Source organism: Salvelinus fontinalis, chromosome 31, assembly GCF_029448725.1.
Source record: "Salvelinus fontinalis isolate EN_2023a chromosome 31, ASM2944872v1, whole genome shotgun sequence".
NCBI lineage: Eukaryota > Metazoa > Chordata > Actinopteri > Salmoniformes > Salmonidae > Salvelinus > Salvelinus fontinalis.
Genome location: NC_074695.1, coordinates 23,069,036 through 23,087,747, shown reverse-complemented (window position 1 = coordinate 23,087,747; position 18,712 = coordinate 23,069,036). Strand labels below are relative to the sequence as shown.

At 45.2% G+C, this 18,712-nt stretch overlaps 1 protein-coding gene across 3 annotated transcripts in view; it reads right to left on the bottom strand.

Annotated features, from left to right (window-relative positions):
• The window catches only part of LOC129829851 (PDZ domain-containing protein 4-like), a 36,261-nt gene extending 18,096 nt beyond the window's left edge, over positions 1 to 18,165 (bottom strand). For 2 of the 3 annotated variants that reach the window (XM_055891834.1, XM_055891835.1), the window contains exon 1: positions 14,921 to 18,164. In XM_055891834.1, coding sequence (XP_055747809.1) covers positions 14,921 to 14,980 — 60 coding nt within the window. In that variant the 5' untranslated portion in view covers positions 14,981 to 18,164. Of the gene's footprint in view, positions 1 to 14,920 lie in introns of all 3 variants that reach the window. The other variant, XM_055891836.1, reaches the window with a different exon arrangement.
• Positions 18,166 to 18,712: the final 547 nt, after the last annotated feature.

Below are 18,712 nucleotides of genomic sequence, written 5' to 3'. Positions count from 1 at the left end.
TACTGGCAGGTGGTGGGTACGCCAGGTCCCTCTGGACAGTGTGAGGACAGCCAGTTCCTGCGTCTCCTATCAAATCTGGAGAGATGGAGAGGAGACTCCATCCCAGATAAAGTGGGCACCATTAAGTTGAAGAGGGCAGTAACGCTCCAACCCATGAGTGAGCATCTTGTGTGGGGCCGCTTACCCCCAAAGACAAAACTCTCTGTGGGCAGTACTGTTGTTGTCGAACCCAGCACGTCTCGTTGTGTGAATCGACACATACTAGTAGGGAGAGTAGTTACGCCTCTGTGGGGGGATGGATGGCTCCCTGTGAAGATTGTGAATCCAACAACTTCGCCAGTTACCCTGAGACGAAATGCTAAAGTGGCAGATGTGTACCCTTGTATTGCATTGGAGGATTTTGATGATGTCAAGCAGAAAGCTGCTTACCAGAACGTGGCAAAAGCACAATGTGACAGCTCACATGGCAGTCTTACAGCCAAGAGTTCAGTTGATGGCAGTGTAGTTAATGGAAACAGTACACTGAGCAATCTTGGACTTCAAGGCCTGTCGGTTGAGGAGTGTCCAGTCTCACAGTTCTGGAAAGACAAACTTGTCGGTTTAATTGAGAAGTATGACACGGTGTTCTCTAGACATAGCCTGGATTGTGGAGAGGCAAAAGAGTTCTGCCATCGCATACGGCTGACTGATGACCGCCCATTTCGATTACCTTATCGTAGGCTTTCTCCAGCTGATTACCAAAAACTCAGGGAAACACTGGATGATATGGAGGAAAAGGAAATCGTCAGAAAATCCAGCAGCGAGTATGCCTCACCATTGGTGCTGGTATGGAAAAAGAATGGGGACTTGCGTCTATGTACTGACTTTAGGTGGTTAAACGCCCGCACAGTGAAGGATGCTCATCCCCTGCCTCATCAGGCTGATGTACTGGCGGCGCTGGGAGGTAATGCCTTCTTCAGCACAATGGACTTGACATCAGGGTACTACAATGTGCCACTGCATGAAGAGGATAAGAAATACACTGCCTTTTCCTCTCCTTTAGGTCTGCACGAGTACAATCGTTTGCCTCAGGGCCTTTGCAACAGCCCGGCTACGTTTATGAGAATGATGCTGACCATCTTTGGGGACCAAAACTTTCTAAGTCTCCTTTGCTATTTGGATGATCTGATGGTTTTTGCTAAGACGGAGGAAGAGAGTCTGCAGAGACTTGAGATGGTTTTCCAGCGGTTGCAGGAGCACAATCTTAAACTGTCTCCGTCTAAGTGCAAGTTTTTGAGGAGGTCTGTTAAGTTTTTGGGCCACATCATTTCTCAGGAGGGCGTAGCCACTGATCCTGCTAAGATTCAAACCATTTTGAATGTGACTGAGAGTGAGATGATGGAAGCTGATGGTGTCACTCCGTCTCCTAGCAAAATCCGTTCTTTCCTTGGTATGGTAGTATACTATCAACACTACATTGAGAATTGTTCCATGGTTGCTAGGCCATTGTTTCAGCTGACTACAGGTCAGAAGAAGCCTAGGAGAGGCAAGGGCAGAAAGAGGCCTGGTCCCTCTCGCAGGCTCACTGCTGCAGACTGGACTGCCGAGTGTCAACTCGCTTTTGAAGCTTTGAAAGCAGCACTAGTTGACCAGGCACTGCTGGCTCATCCAGATTTTTCTCAGCCATTTTTGCTTTCTGTTGATGCATCTACTAGTGGTTTGGGAGCGGTACTATCCCAAGTGCAAGATGGGAAGGCCATAGCCAGGCCAATAGCTTTTGCTAGTAAATCTCTTAATCATGCACAATCCAAGTATCCTGCTCACCGGCTGGAATTTCTAGCCATGAAATGGGCCATTCATGATAAGTTCAGCCATTGGCTGCGAGGGCATAAGTTTACGGTGTGGACCGACAACAATCCACTCAAATATATTCTTACAAAGCCGAGACTTGATGCATGTGAGCAGAGATGGGTTGCAAAGCTGGCACCTTTTGATTTTGATATCCAGTACATACCAGGGCCCAAGAATGTCGTTGCTGATGCTTTGAGCAGAGAGCCATTTGTCCGCCCCAAAGTTCTGCACCGACTGACAAGAATTCCATATGATGTCCTGCTGGAGGAAGCCAGAGGTCTTCGACTGGATGATGTACAAGACATGTTCCGTCTCTCCTGTGAGCAGCCCGAGGCTGGCTGTGGAACGTCTATGGCTCCTGGGAGTGAGTTGAGTAGAGCTGGAGACGATGTCAGTGGGTTGGTTTCCTGTGAAGAGGTGTCTGCTGTCCTTCAAGCCCATCGCCGATGGGATGATGGTGCCACAGTGAGGTCCGTTTCACATGTGCAGCACCTTGAGAAGTTGATGTCCATGGGTCAGAGCCCTTTACCTGTCCTTACACACAAGGAGCTGTATGATAACCAGTCACTGGATCCTATCATCAGCAGAGTAATGTTCTTTGTAGATAGAGGCCGGCGCCCATCTAGGAGAGAGCGAGTCTTTGAAGCTAAAGAAACAGTTTATACTCTAAGACAGTGGGGGAAACTCACCACGCGGTTAGGGATTCTGTATCGTGTCTCAAAACACCCAGTGAGTAAGAAGAAAATATTCCAGTATGTCGTACCTGTGTCTTTGAGAGGCCTTGTGTTGAAGGGAGTTCATGATGATGCTGGTCATCAGGGTCAGCAGCGCACATTGTGGCTCACGAGACAGCGGTTTTACTGGGAATCTATGGAGAAGGATGTCAAGGAATATGTGGCCCACTGTAAGAGATGTGTGTTGAGTAAAGCACCTGAGCCTGAAGCGAGAGCCCCACTTGTCTCCATTGTGACAACGGCACCTTTAGAACTTGTGTGTATTGATTTCTGGACTGCCGAAGATTCAAACAACAAGTCTATTGATGTGTTAGTAGTGACTGATCACTTTACTAAGCTGGCCTGTGCGTATCCATGTCCAAACCAGTCTGCTAAGACTGTTGCTCGTGTTCTCTGGAATAATTTCTTCTGCATTTATGGGTTCGCTGATTGCATCCATTCTGACAGGGGTGCAAACTTCGAGAGTTTACTTATTGCAGAATTACTTCAGTTATCTGGTGTTGAAAAGTCCCACACCACACCTTATCATCCCATGGGTAACGGTCAAGCAGAACGTCTGAATCGCACACTGGGTGGGATGATTAGAGCTCTGCCAGCTAGGTCTAAGGCTAAATGGCCTCAGATGTTGAACACATTGACATTCTCCTATAACTGCACTGTTCATGAGACTACTGGGTTTCCACCCTTCTTCTTGATGTTCGGACGCACCCCTAGGTTGCCGGTAGATGTTATGTTTGAAAGTGTGCTGTTGGATGGGGACACAGTAGATGTGGATAAGTATGTCCAGTCTCTGGGTGAGGATCTGAGAGAGGCCATGACATTGGCCCAGCAGCATGCCAGTAAGCAACAAAAGAGACAAGCCGAGGTCTACAACAGACGGTCTAAGGGTCACTCGGTGCAGAAGGGAGATAGAGTTCTACTTGCTAACAAGGGGGAGAGGGGCAAGAAGAAACTGGCTGATCGCTGGGAGAGTGTGGTGTACATAGTGGTTGCAAAGAACAGCTCACTGAACACATATCGTATCCAACACCCTACCACTGGACGCATCAAAACTGTGCATAGGAACCTGATTATGCCAGTCAACTTTCTGCCTTTACCTTCGTGGGAGGAACCTGAGGGTCACGGATCTCTATCGAGTGGTGACGTGATCTCTGAGATGTCTGCAATGTCCAGCCAAATGGATGGGAGTGACGCCAGGACTGTCCACTGGGTAGCAGGCCTTCCTGAGTCTTCTGGGAGGATACTCCAAGAGGATGGTGAAGTCCCGGCTGATGGAAGTGAGGTGGAACAACCGTATGAAGTCCCCTTAAGTGAGGTGTGCTCAGCAGAAGTGGACCAGAGAGATATCCCCGAAGCCTACAAGAGTTCTGATTGCGAAACTCCATTCAGTGTGGATGATGTTACCTTGGTTGAAGATGCTTCGTCAGTGTGGTCTGTGACAATCTACCAGGATTCTGATCAGTCGTCTGACACTACTAGTGTTGAGTCGGTAACTGAAAGTGTGCTGGCTCCGGAGATGCGGATCTGTAGTACTCCCCATCCTGAGGTTAGACCTCTGAGCAGGGTTAGTGCTGTCTGTGACATTCCTGCTAGGTTTGTGGGTGAGGGTGTTCGGACTAGACTGGGTAGACTTATTAAGCCAGTGGATAGGTTAATCCAAACTATGTCTACACAGGAAATGAAACAGTTCTTGTTTTCTCAGTGACGGTAGGATATTGCCTACCTTTTCTTTTGTAGGAATGTAGGAAATCTAAGCATGTCTTAGAATGATTTGTGGGTTTGTCTAATATATTTGACAATTCATGTAACTTTGTGTGTAGTCCATCGGCATAAAATGTATATGGCATTTTTCGTATACGGTTGAATAAGGGATTAGCTACCCCTTATTTTTCCTAATCCTTCGCGGGATAGCTTTTCAGCTGATCGACCATTTGTGGGTCTAGAATTAAGGGACTACACTGGGTTACTCTGTCGCCCTGTGGGTGTGAATTTTTTTTCTTTCTTTGCTTTGTTACCTTTGAGGTAATGTGTTTTGTTTTGGGTCTATAATCTAGTGTAAAACAGTGGGGGTGAATGTAGCAGTGTGATGTTGTTCCCCTAGATTACGCACCAAATTGCACACAAGGACCAATTCAAATAGGCCAGGTCAAGAGGGGATGTTAATAATCTGGTAATAATAATAATAATTCAGTGTATTTTTTTATTTAATTACAGCTGCATAGCTAATGTTTTTATTTGGTGTACAAACACTTTTTCATACCAATATTGTACATACAAGTGATTGTAAAAGTTTTGTATATTTTGGTTTGGCCCATCGCGGGTTATCTGTATCCCCATACCACTTTATCGTTCTCTTTTGCCTGACCCTCGGCTAGCAAGGTATGTTGTCCTTGGCTCCGAAACTGTTTAATATGGAACCGTCATAAGGTTATACAATGTACTGTTTTGCAACCATACGTTTGGTATAGTGTGGACAGTGTAGGAATTTATGTTAACAAGTTTCACAGAGCTCACTGACTGGGGTATCTGTTGTAACTTCTAAGTACTTGTGACAGTGGTTGAGTGAGTGTACATGTGCTCGCGCAGGTGCCGGAGAGCTGTGACTGCACCAAGGGTAACGTGTGTGTTGTCTCTTCGTGTGCAGGTATGTCTTTTATTTTGTCAGAATTATGTTCTGTATAGTTTTACTTGTATATGCTGTTGTGCAGCGAGTGTGCACGCAGCACCTGTTAATTCCTTTTGGCGCTCTTTTGCCTGACCCTCGGCTAGCAAGGTGCCGGAGAGCTGTGACTGCACCAAGGGTAACGTGTGTGTTGTCTCTTCGTGTGCAGGGCAAATAAAAAGATTTCAACGAGCAGACCATCAGTTGTGGCAGCGTCTTCATTAAGAATTACACAACGCAGAACGAACCACGCTACACATACACCTTAGCCAAATACTTTTAAACTCAGTTTTTCACAATTCCTGACATTTAATCCTAGTAAATATTCCATGTCTTAGGTCAGTTAGGATCACCACTTTATTTTAAGAATGTGAAATGTCAGAATAATAGAAGACAATGATTTATTTCAGCTTTTATTTCTTTCATCACATTCCCAGTGGGTCAGAAGTTTACATACACTCAATTAGTATTTGGTAGCATTGTATTTAATTTGTTTAACTTGGGTCAAACGTTTCGGATAGCCTTCCACAAGCTTCCCACAATAAGTTGGGTGAATTTTGGCCCATTCCTCCTGACAGAGCTGGTGTAGCTGAGTCAGGTTTGTAGGCCTCCTTGCTCGCACACACTTCTTCAGTTTTGCCCACACATTTTCTATAGGATTGAGGTCAGGGCTTTGTGATGGCCACTCCAATACCTTGAATTTGTTGTCCTTAAGCCATTTTGCCACAACTTTGGAAGTATGCTTGGGGTCATTGTCCATTTGGAAGACCATTTGGAAGACCAAGCTTTAACTTCCTGACTGGTGTCTTAAGATGTCGCTTCAATATATCCACATAATTTTCATACCTCATGATGCCATCTATTTTGTGAAGTGCACCAGTCCCTCCTGCAGCAAAGCCCCTCCACAACATGATGCTGCCACCGCCGTGCTTCACGGTTGGGATGGTGTTCTTCGGCTTGCAAGCCTCCCCCTTTTTCCTCCAAACAAAATGATGGTTATTGTGGCCAAACTGTTCTATTTTTGATTCATCAGACCAGAGGACATTTCTCCAAAAAGTACAATCTTTGTCCCCATGTGCAGTTACAAACCATAGTCTGGCTTTTTTTGGAGCAGTGGCTTCTTCCTTGCTGAGCGGCCTTTCAGGTTAAGTCAATATACGACTCGTTTTACTGTGGATATAGATACTTTTGTACTGGTTTCCTCCAGCATCTTCACAATGTCCTTTGCTGTTGTTCTGGGATTGAGTTGCACTTTTCGCACCAAAGTATGTTCATCTCTAGGAGACAGGACGCGTCTCCTTCCTGAGTGGTATGACGGCTGCGTGGTGCCATGGTGTTTATACTTGCATACTATTGTTTGTACAGGTGAATGTGGTACCTTCAGGTGTTTGGAAATTGCTCCCAATGATGAACCAGACTTGTGGAGGTCTACAAAAAAAAATTGAGGTCTTGGCTGATTTCTTTTGATTTTCCCATGATGTCAAGCAAAGAGGCACTGAGTTTGAAGGTAGGCCTTGAAATGCATCTACAGGTACACCTCCAATTGACTCAAATGATGTCAATAAGCCTATCAGAAGCTTCTGAAGCCATGACATAATTTTCTGGAATTGTCCAAGCTGTTTAAAGGCACAGTGAACTTAGTGTATGTAAACTTCTGTGAAATAATCTGTCTGTAAAGAATTGTTGGAAAAATTACTTGTGTCATGCACAAAGTAGATGTCCTAACTGACTTGCCAAAACTATAGTTTGTTAACAAGAAATTTGTGGAGTGGTTGAAAACGAGTTTTAATAACTCCAACCTAAGTGTATGTAAACTTCGATTTCAACTGAATATATATACTTCAACTGTATATACACTGTAAAAAAATTATGTGGGCTAAACATAACAAAACACACATATTTTATATATATATTGTCACGTTCTGACCTTAGTTCTTTTGTATTTTCTTTGTTTTAGTATGGTCAGGGCGTGAGTTGGGTGGGTTTCTACGTTACAGAATCACCTACCACCAAAGGACCAAGCAGCGTGGTAACGGGCAGCAGCAGCGGCCAAAATCGCAGGACTCCTGGACCTGGGAGGAGATTCTGGACGGCAAGGGACCCTGGGCACAGGCTGGAGAATATCGCCGTCCTCGGGAAGAGCTGGAGGCAGCTAAAGCCGAGAGGCGGTGGTATGAGGAAGCAGCACGAAAGCGCGGCTGGAAGCCTGAGAGGCAGCCCCAAAAATGTCTTGGGGGGGTCACACGGGGGGTGTGGTTAAGTCAGGTAGGAGACCTGAGCCAGCTCCCCGTGCTTACCATGGAGAGAGAGGGTCCGGGCAGGCACCGTGTTATGCGGAGATGCGAATTGTGTCTCCAGTACGTGTGCATAGTGCAGTACATAGCAGCGCCTCGTATCGGCCGGGCTAGAGTGGGCATCGAGCCAGGTGCCATGAAGCCGGCTCTACGCATCTGGTCTCCAGTGCGTCTCCTCGGGCCGGGGTACATGGCACCTTAGTTCTTTAGTTCTTTTGTATTTTCTTTGTTTTAATATGGTCAGGGGGTGAGTTGGGTGGGTTATCTATGTTTTGTGTTTCTATGTTGGGTTTTTCGTTTGGCCTGATATGGTTCTCAATCAGAGGCAGGTGTTAGTCATTGTCTCTGATTGGGAACCATATTTAGGTAGCCTGATTTCTGTTGTGTTTTGTGGGTGGTTGTCTTCCGTGTTTGTGTGTTCCACACGGAATTGTTTCGGTTTTCTTATTTTATTCACTTTGTTATTTTTGTTTTGTTGTCGTGTTCAGTATTATTAAATATAATGGACACTTACCACGCTGCGCATTGGTCCGACCTTTCTTACTCCTCGTCAGATGAGGATGACGAATTCCGTTACACATATATATATATATATATATATATGTGCTTTTTTATGTTACGCTCACATAATTTAATTTCAAAGTATGCATTAAGGCTAATATGGCTAATTGAGTGACTGTCAGTGACTGACATAACAAGAGAAAAACTGCTGAGACACAACCACATTTTTTAAATGCACCTTGTGTATTTTACTATTCTAACTCTCAACAGTAATTGTTTTTAATTTGTTGCCTCTGATATGTCGCGACCCACATTAACATGGTGCTTGCCTATGGAACAGCAGGGGGAACTGCCCCTCCCTTCCCTACTTTAAGACTATGCTCAAATCAGCCCAAGGGGAACTGCCCCTCCCTTCCCTACTTTAAGGCTATGCTCAAATCAGCCCAAGGGGAACTGCCCCTCCCTTCCCTACTTTAAGGCTATGCTCAAATCAGCCCAAGGGGAACTGGCCCTCCCTTATTTTAAGGCTATGCTCAAATCAGCAAGGGGAACTGCCCCTCCCTTCCCTACTTTAAGGCTATGCTCAAATCAGCCCAAGGGGAACTGCCCCTCCCTTCCCTACTTTAAGGCTATGCTCAAATCAGCCCAAGGGGAACTGCACCTCGCTTCCCTACTTTAAGGCTATGCTCAAATCAGCCCAAGGGGAACTGGCCCTCCCTTCCCTACTTTAAGGCTATGCTCAAATCAGGACGGGGAACTGCCCCTCCCTTCCCTACTTTATGGCTATGCTCAAATCAGCAAGGGGAACTGCCCCTCCCTTCCCTACTTTATGGCTATGCTCAAATCAGCAAGGGGAACTGCCCCTCCCTTCCCTACTTTAAGGCTATGCTCAAATCAGGACGGGGAACTGCCCCTCTCTTCCCTACTTTAAGGCTATGCTCAAATCAGCCCAAGGGGAACTGCCCCTCCCTTCCCTACTTTATGGCTATGCTCAAATCAGCAAGAGGAACTGCCCCTCCCTTCCCTACTTTAAGGCTATGCTCAAATCAGCCCAAGGGGAACTGGCCCTCCCTTCCCTACTTTAAGGCTATGCTCAAATCAGCCCAAGGGGAACTGGCCCTCCCTTCCTTACTTTAAGGCTATGCTCAAATCAGCAAGGGGAACTGCCCCTCCCTTCCCTACTTTAAGACTATGCTCAAATCAGCCCAAGGGGAACTGCTCCTCCCTTCCCTACTTTAAGACTATTCTCAAATCAGGACGGGGAACTGCCCCTCCCTTCCCTACTTTATGGCTATGCTCAAATCAGCAAGGGGAACTGCCCCTCCCTTCCCTACTTTAAGGCTATGCTCAAATCAGCCCAAGGGGAACTGCCCCTCCCTTCCCTACTTTAAGACTATGCTCAAATCAGCCCAAGGGGAACTGCCCCTCCCTTCCCTACTTTAAGGCTATGCTCAAATCAGCCCAAGGGGAACTGCCCCTCCCTTCCCTACTTTAAGACTATGCTCAAATCAGCCCAAGGGGAACTGCCCCTCCCTTCCCTACTTTAAGGCTATGCTCAAATCAGCCCAAGGGGAACTGCCCCTCCCTTCCCTACTTTAAGACTATGCTCAAATCAGCCCAAGGGGAACTGCCCCTCCCTTCCCTACTTTAAGGCTATGCTCAAATCAGCCCAAGGGGAACTGCCCCTCCCTTCCCTACTTTAAGGCTATGCTCAAATCAGCCCAAGGGGAACTGCCCCTCCCTTCCCTACTTTAAGACTATGCTCAAATCAGCCCAAGGGGAACTGCTCCTCCCTTCCCTACTTTAAGACTATTCTCAAATCAGGACGGGGAACTGCCCCTCCCTTCCCTACTTTAACGCTATGCTCAAATCAGCCCAAGGGGAACTGCCCCTCCCTTCCCTACTTTAAGGCTATGCTCAAATCAGCCCAAGGGGAACTGCCCCTCCCTTCCCTACTTTAAGGCTATGCTCAAATCAGGACAGGGAACTGCCCCTCTCTTCCCTACTTTAAGGCTATGCTCAAATCAGCAAGGGGAACTGCCCCTCCTGTAACGGCAGCCTTCCCTCTCTTCACGAGAAGAGAGGGTGTAACAGGGATCGGACCAAGACGCAGCGTAGCCAGTGCTCAACATGTTTAATAAAACGATAAACACGATACAAAATAACAAATGTGGCAAACCGATACAGCCCTATCTGGTGCAGAGAAAACACGAAGACAGGAAACAACCACCCACAAACCCCAACACAAAACAAGCCACTTAAATATGATTCCCAATCAGAGACAACACAAAACATCTGCCTCTGATTGAGAACCATATTAGGCCAAACATAGAAACAGACAAACTAGACACACAACATAGAATGCCCACCCAGCTCACGTCCCGACCAACACTAAAACAAGCAAAACACACAAGAACTATGGTCAGAACGTGATACCTCCCTTCCCTACTTTAAGGCTGTGCTCAAATCAGCAAGGGGAACTGCCCCTCCCTTCCCTACCTTCAGGATATGCTTCTTTATTGAGGAAAATGTGCTTACTATGACTGTGATATGCGGTTGTCTCACCTTAAGATGAATGCACTAACTGTAAATCTCTCTGGAGCTAAATGACTAAAATGTAAATGTAGCATACTTTAGAAAGGATGCATTAACGTGTCTAACAGAATAAATGTGACAAAAACAAATGGAGACATTAAATGTATTTCTATAGCTTCCAAAATGTATTTTAGTGGAGGAGTGCCAAGATGGAGGCACAGTGGCTTCAACACAGCATTCCTATTAGTCATCTAGTGTATATATAAATCATGGGTTCAGACAGACAAAACTGTCTGTTTCTTCTCTTGCATTGCTGTAAACACTGTCAGTGTAATGTTGCATTATAATGTCAGTGTAATGTTGCATTGTAGTGTCAGTGTAATGTTGCATTGTACATGAATAGCAGATCGTCACTTTAACTGAGTCTAATTTGGATGTGTATTTATGCATTTTTGTGAAAAGCCCTGGGCCCGGTTTCCAAAAGGCATCTTAAGGTTAAGTTCATCCTCAAGGTTAAGTTCATCCTTAAGATGCTTTTGGGAAACCGGTCCCAGAACAAAGCACAAAACCTCAAGAGACATGCAGTGTTTTAGAAAACTGTGAAAATTGTTCTTTTATTTGGCATCATGGAGTTTTTAAACCAATCAACCATCTGCTCTGTTAGAAATTCTGTACTTACAATATTGTCATGTGGTGAGTTCTTTTAACTTAAGAATTTTATTTAAATGGAAATTTCAGCCTTTGGATGAAAGGAAAACATGCTTTACTATCAAACTGTCAGTGTATTCTGTTTAGAATGCTGATGGTCTAGCTACATGCCTATGTGATCATCTTGACACACTCTTTGCCATCTGGCCTTCACAGTTTGCATGAGAGCACTGGTGGTAACCATGATTTCTGCCAATAGAACAGTGGTGTATGTGTCTCAGTTCTGTCAGTGTATGCACCCTTTATCCAGGCAGAGGCTCTCTTGTGTGCTCTTTGGGGGCATTGGGTACAGACTGATTGGACCACCGTGCACACAAACAGGTTCCATGCTACATCACCCAAACGGGACAGAGAACAGAAGTCTTCTGCCCAGTCAGAGGACTCAGTGATAAACCACCACTGTTTTACTCCCCACCCCTGCCTGTTTGGGTCTCAGACAGTGGGTCACACAGTCTGCCAGAGAATTTTGCTGTCTATAAAAGCTGAACACCTTTTGTGTCGTTAGAGCTCACTCCCTTGGGCATACCTTTATGTACTGCTTATTACACAATTGTTTGAACGCTTGATCAATGAAGTGATTTGATTTTACACTATATCAATACACACTGACCCGGCATGTGGTCTTTGTCATCAAGGCTGACCTCTGAAAAAGGGTCAATGAGTTTACCGCCAGTCTCCCTTGCATGCTTCAGACTGTACACACACACACACACAGACACACACACACACACACATAGGCACCCAAGCATACACACATGCACGCAGACACACACACACCCGGGGGATCAGCGAAGTCACTCAAGCCTACCTATTCATCCCTGCTCTGTGAAGCGCTCAAATCAATTACTCCTGTCATCTGAGGGCAAACAGCAGAAAAATAGCTCTCTCTTTCCTTCCTTCCTTCCTTCCTTCTTTCCTTCCCTCTCCTTTTTCTTTTTCCCATTCTGTCTTTTCCTTTCCTTTGCCTGACTCATTAGTCTACCACTTGCAGTCATGTCGTCGCCCGTCGTTCTCTTTCTTGGCTTTGCCTCAGGCACCAGATGCAACTCTGATAACTGGCACAGACTCACATGTCCTGACTCTTTGACATACGACTATAACAATAGAATAACAATCCATACAGTATACTATGCTTGTTGTGACGCGTCTGATACATGAGAACATGGATATTGAAGCTGATTCCTGGGCATTACCTTTTTATGTGGGGGGTTTATTCAGTCTCACAGACATTACCACAAACTCATAAAGCAAAAACTACATTCACATGGTACATGGAGCACACCTAGATCTTGCAGTTGCCGTTGCTGTTGCTGTTTGCTGAGGCTGTAACCGTGGCAACCCTTCAGTGCACCCCCTGGACAAAAACTATTTTGGCGCTGAGCTAAAATGCCTACATTTAATGAATTATGCATCTTTGTCAGATAAAAATATAATCATGAATATTCCTGCATTATTAGTTTTTTTACAATAATAATCAGATTCTTTAGATTGATGTTATTGTTATTTTTCTCTTTGTGTTTTTGTTTTCTAATAGTTCATCATTATGGTGGTTGTAGTTACATTGTTCATGGTCATTTTACTGTGTGCACCTCTGTAATTGCTTGTGGGTGTTATTACTTTGAATCGTTCATCAATAGTTTGATAATTTTAATTAATACATGCATGGCTTGTTCATATGGATGGGGTGTTGAAACCATTGAGCGTGCAAATGATCTGTCAGCTGGTTTGCTGAATGACTGACATTAGACCTATATGACGGCAGCATATTGACGCCCGTCTCTGTTGCTACAGGTGGTGCCACCAGAGCATTGTGACTGAGTTGTGGCTGAGCATGACTCGAGATACATTGCCTTCGGAAAGTATTCAGACCCCTTGACTTTTCCACATGTTGTTTGGTTACAGCCTTATTCATTTTTTCCTCATTAATATACACACAATACCCCATAATGATGAAGCAAAAACAGGTTTTTAGAAATGTTTGCTAATAAAAAAACTGATTTCACATTTGCGTAAGTATTCAGACCCTTTACTCAGTACTTTGTTGAAGCACCTTTGGCAGCGATTACAGCGTCGAATCTTCTTGGGTATGACGCCACAAGCTTAGCACACCTGTATCTGGGGAGTTACTCCCATTCTTCGCTGCAGATCCTCTCAAGCTCTGTCAGGTTAGATGGGGAGCGTTGCTGCACAGCTATTTTCAGGTCTCTCCAGAGATGTACGATCGGGTTCAAGTCCGGGCTCTGGCTGGGCAACTCAAGGACATTCAGAGACTTGTCCCGAAGCCACTCCTGTGTTGTCTTGGCTGTGTGCTTAGGGTTGTTGTCATGTTGGAAAGTGAACCGTCACCCCAGTGTGAGGTCCTGAGCACTCTGGAACAAGTTTTCATCAAGGATCTCTCTGTACTTTGCTCCATTCATCTTTCCCTCGATCCTGACTAGTCTCCCTGCCCTTGCCGCTGAAAAACATCCCTACAGCATGATGCCGCCACCACCATGCTTCAACGTAGCGATGGTGCCAGGTTTTCTCCAGACGTGACACTTGGCAATAAGGCCAAAGAGTTCAATCTTGGTTTCATCAGACCAGAGAAGCTTGTTTCTCATATGTGCCTCTTTAGGTGCCTTTTGGCAAACTCTAAGCGGGCTGTCATGTGCCTTTTACTGAGGAGTGGCTTCCGTCTGGTCACTCTACCATAAAGGTCTGATTGGTGGAGTGCTGCAGAGATGATTGTCCTTTTGGAAGGTTCTCCCATCTCCACAGAAGAACTCTAGCGCTCTGTCAGAGTGACCATCGGGTCCTTGGTCACCTCGCTGACCAAGGCCCTTCTCCCCTGATTGCTCAGTTTGGCCGGGCAGCCAGCTCTAGGAAGAATCTTGGCGGTTCCAAACTTCTTCCATTTAAGAATGATTGAGGCCACTGTGTTCTTGGGGACCTTCAATGCTGTAGACATTTTTTGGTACTCTTCCCCAGATCTGTGCCTCGACACAATCCTGTCTCTGAGTTCTACAGACAATTTCATCGACCTCATGGCTTGGTTTTTGCTCTGACATGCACTGTCAACTGTGGGACCTTATATAGACAGGTGTGTGCCTTTCCAAATCATGTCCAATTAATTGAATTTACCACAGGTGGACTCCAATTAAGTTGTAGAAACATCTCAAGGATGATCAATAGAAATAGGATGGACCTGAGCTCATTTTCGAGTCTCACAGTAAAGGGTCTGAATACGTATGTAAATAAAGTATTTCTGTTTTATTTTTAATACATTTACTAAAGATTCTAAACACCTGTTTACGCTTTGTCATTATGGGGTATTGTGTGTAGATTTATGAGGATTTATTATTTTTTTAATCCATTTTAGAATGTGGCTGTAAAGTAACAAAATGTGGAAAAAGTCTATGGGTCTGAATACAACAACACATACTGTCATTAGATTGCAGACAGACAGACACTGTATCAGAAAGGTGTCAATGTGAAGACGCTGTGACAGTATCAAGAGAGCAAGAGAGGAGGAGAGAGGAGAATGTTAAGAGGCTTGGTACTACAGTAGGCTAGGCTAGGAGAGAGCGAGAGCGAGAGCGAGAGAGAGAGAGAGAGAGAGAGAGAGAGAGAGAGAGAGAGAGAGAGAGAGAGAGAGAGAGAGAGAGAGAGAAACTCACCTGGAACATGACCCTGTACTGTTCCTCAGGCTTCTGAACCATACACATGTTACACCCCATGGTGTCCTGGACTCAGGCCAGGCGGGGCCAAACCAGGAGAACAGTACCTAAAAACACCTCTCTCGCCCTTCGGTGTGGCAGTCAGAGAGCTCCCCACAGACCTACAGGTCCTGAGTGGCAACCCCTCTTATGTCAGGGCACTGTGGATTATGGATACCAGAGTTTCTCTGTCCCCAAAAACAGGCTGTGTCCCTGTGTCCTGTTCCTATCCTCGTTCCAGATGTCAAGTTTTACAGTCCAAACCTAATCCCTACATTTAAAAAAGGGTTTTGGATGTCCTCCCATCTGTTTCTGTCCCCATTGCAGAGTACACATATCTTTGTTGTCTTCATAAGCGTGGAGTGGTTATGTTCAGGTTAGGTTTTGCGTGACTCCATCAGGATTTTTGGACTGGTGAGTCAGAGGGGGGGGGGGGGACTGAGAGATGAGTAAGTTGACAAGGGAGCTGAGGATGGGTTGAAAGGACTGACAGTTATCGGTGTTATTGTGTTGTAATGTATTTAAGACAGTCCATCATAACTATTCAATAATGATTCAATCACCTGTCAATAATAATCAATCATGTGACCTAGACCTAAAGTGTATTCAGCCTAATTCTGCATGATTTCTGTTGAACAGTCACCATTTGAGCTGTCTCTCTCAACTAGCTGAGACGTTTTTCCCAATGTTACTCAAAGTGAACTCGCCCACACCTTTCTCTGGTCTCACGCTCAGCTCAGCTAATCCTCAGCACTCTTTTAAAGAAACTCTTTCAAAGTTTCAGATGCAAACAGGCCCCGATATCAAATAACTTCTTGCCCTCTTTTTCCCCTAACACTCCCTCTCGAGTTTCCCACCTTCTTCGCTTTCCAGGTTTAGAAGGATTGCTCGAGTCTGGCTTGTGTGATAAGTTATCCCTCTGACGGCCTTTTTCTCAGGTTTCACTTTTCTTTTGCTCTGGTACTTTCACCTTTTCAGGATCAATGGACTCCTCAGTACTTTTTCATTTGTGCTTGGGGTCATTGACATCTTCTGGTTTACCTCCATTGAAACAGACCAAGAGGAGAGAGAGATAATCTGCCCACTGAACAATCTATCCTACCTACTGAATCTCAAGCCCTGGCTGTCGAGCTAAGATTAGCAGTATGTATTGGCTACACGAAACCCAATAACACGCACACCTGCACACGAATCACAGTGAGGCAACAACAGACGAGGAAACTGCTGTCTCAACTGCACCTCTCTGCTTGATGTTGTGTATCTGTCAGAATAACAGACGTTAAGACCCACTTTTAGGATACAACTGTTTCACTGACACTGGTCTACATACAAAATGTATATCATGTAAATTATCACTGTGGAGTGTTTGAGGAAAGAAGACAGTTGTCTGCAGAAGGTGTGTGAGACAGACTGGTAGATTCAGCTTCAGGTGTTCTTTCAGGTTTCTAGACAGCTCTTTTGACAGTTATGGCTCATTGATAAGCTAAACCAGTGCATTTCCAATCAACTGAAACACTGGAGGCTATTGATCTGTCACTGAATGGAAAATTATAATTCAATTATAGGCCTGTTAGAGAACAGGAACCTTCCTACTCAGTCATATGCAAAAATCTATATCAAAACCTCTAAGGGATCAATTACATGTTGTGTTTGCAGGACTATTGGTGAAATCAGGACTAGTCAACATTAAGACCACCATAAGCCATGTGTAAAATAATGGGCTTTTCATTGGAAATATAAGGTTTAAGGGTCTTTGTTTTCCTCATTAAAATGTGTTGATTGAAAGTCTACCTCTTCCTCCTCTCTCATTCCTATCTATCCTTCAATCCGTCCTTCACCTGTTTAAGTGAACTAACTCAGTGTATTGACTTAAATCCTGCACTCCTTCTCTCATTATCCCCTAAGATAACGCATGCTGAAGTGGAAACGTACTGCATTATACTGTAACCTTGTAACCATTTACAGTCTGTATCTCTCCTGACTGTCTCGGTCTCATTACCTAGGTTAAACTTTTAAGTCTTATCAGTACTTCCTCCAGAAGGCCCTGCAGTCTGGACATCACTCAACATTTTATGCTTTGAAAAGTTCACCTCTGCCCAGCCAAGCTACTGTCAAAAACAAGGTGTTAGCTTCTGTAATCCTTCCTCAAAGCCTCACTGACTGCACCCACCTGTACTATCTCCAGACACTCAGTGTTATCCTTGACACTGGCACATACACACAATATATAACTAACTCCAATATAAAAGATCAACACACACACAGAGACATACACACACACTTGTAAAAAAAACTCCCAGTCTCTTAGGCTAAGCAGTAAGCACCAGAGCCAATGCCAGTCTAGCTGTAGAACTGTGTCAGACAGTCACAGCAGGTGCTGAAAGCCAAACAGGCGTGTCAAATGTCCCAACGGTTCCTACGCTCGCTCCATGTTCAGTTCCACATAGAGCCTTTCATCGCATGTGAATGTATGCACATTCTAATTCTTACCTGGCCACTATTGTAAAACCTCTACTTTGAGACCCACAGTCTGTCATGTGAATGATCTGAGTCTAACAGGTATGGACTCATTCAGGATTCTACAGATCCACGGAGGAAAGAAGGAGAGGAGATGTAAAATGTAGTGATGAGAAAGGACTTCTGCCGCTCTATGTCTTCACAAACAAAAACAAAGCTTAAACTAGAGCCCAGAAAAAGAAAGTTCATCCATCTTCTACTGCAGGAAGAAAATAACATCAAATCAAGAATGTGAGGTACCAGATCTGCAGTAATAATCCACCTTTTGTCTGTTGGTCATTCTTTTAAAAATCCGCAATTAGAAACAAAAGCATTGGGAGGGACAAAAGCGTCCATCCAGGTGGTTTATAGAGCCAGAGTGTAAAGCACACTGCCTCCCTCAGGTTGGACATAAATCCCAATCAGCACACTCAGAAGATGACAGAAACCACTGACGGCTGATTGGGGGATTGTCTTGGCTTCTCCCCTCAGGCACGACAGTAAATGCGCTCCCCCACTGCAGCGGGGAACACAAAGGCGTTCCTGCCCAGTGGTAAGGAGCCTGCTGATCAGCACACAGTACTATCAAGCATGTCTGCTACTGCTGAATAGGATTCTACTGGATGCAACACTGTTCTCTCTCTCTCTCTGGCTTTCCAGGGGTAGGCTCTGGCCCCCTCTCCTGGTCCCCCATATTTTTGCCCACACCTCATTTGCTACCCCTCCTCCCCCTCTTGCGCTCTCTCTTGCTCCCTTCTCTCTCCCTCTTTCTCTGTCTCTCTCTCTGTGGGAAACACAGGGCATGCTCCAGAAAGCCTGATGATCTGTTTTCACTATGCAGGTAGAACAGAGCAGAGAGAGAGAGAGAGAGAGAGAGAGAGAGAGAGAGAGAGAGAGAGAGAGTGAGAGAGAGAGAGAGAGAGAGAGAGAGAGAGAGAGAGAGAGAGAGAGAGAGAGAGAGAGAGAGAGAGAGAGAGAGGAGAGAGAGAGAGAGAGAGAGAGAGAGAGAGAGAGAGAGAGAGAGAGAGAAGAGAGAGAGAGAGAGAGAGAGAGAGAGGAGAGAGAGAGAGAGAGAGAGAGAGAGAGAGAGAGAGAGAGAGAGAGAGAGAGAGAGAGAGAGAGAGAGAGAGAGAGAGAGAGAGAGAGAGAGAGAGAGAGAGAGAGAGAGAGAGAGAGAGAGTGAGAGAGAGAGAGAGAGTAAGCTACTTCAATCTACATGAAATAATGAACATTTGTCAATATTCATATATAATGTGA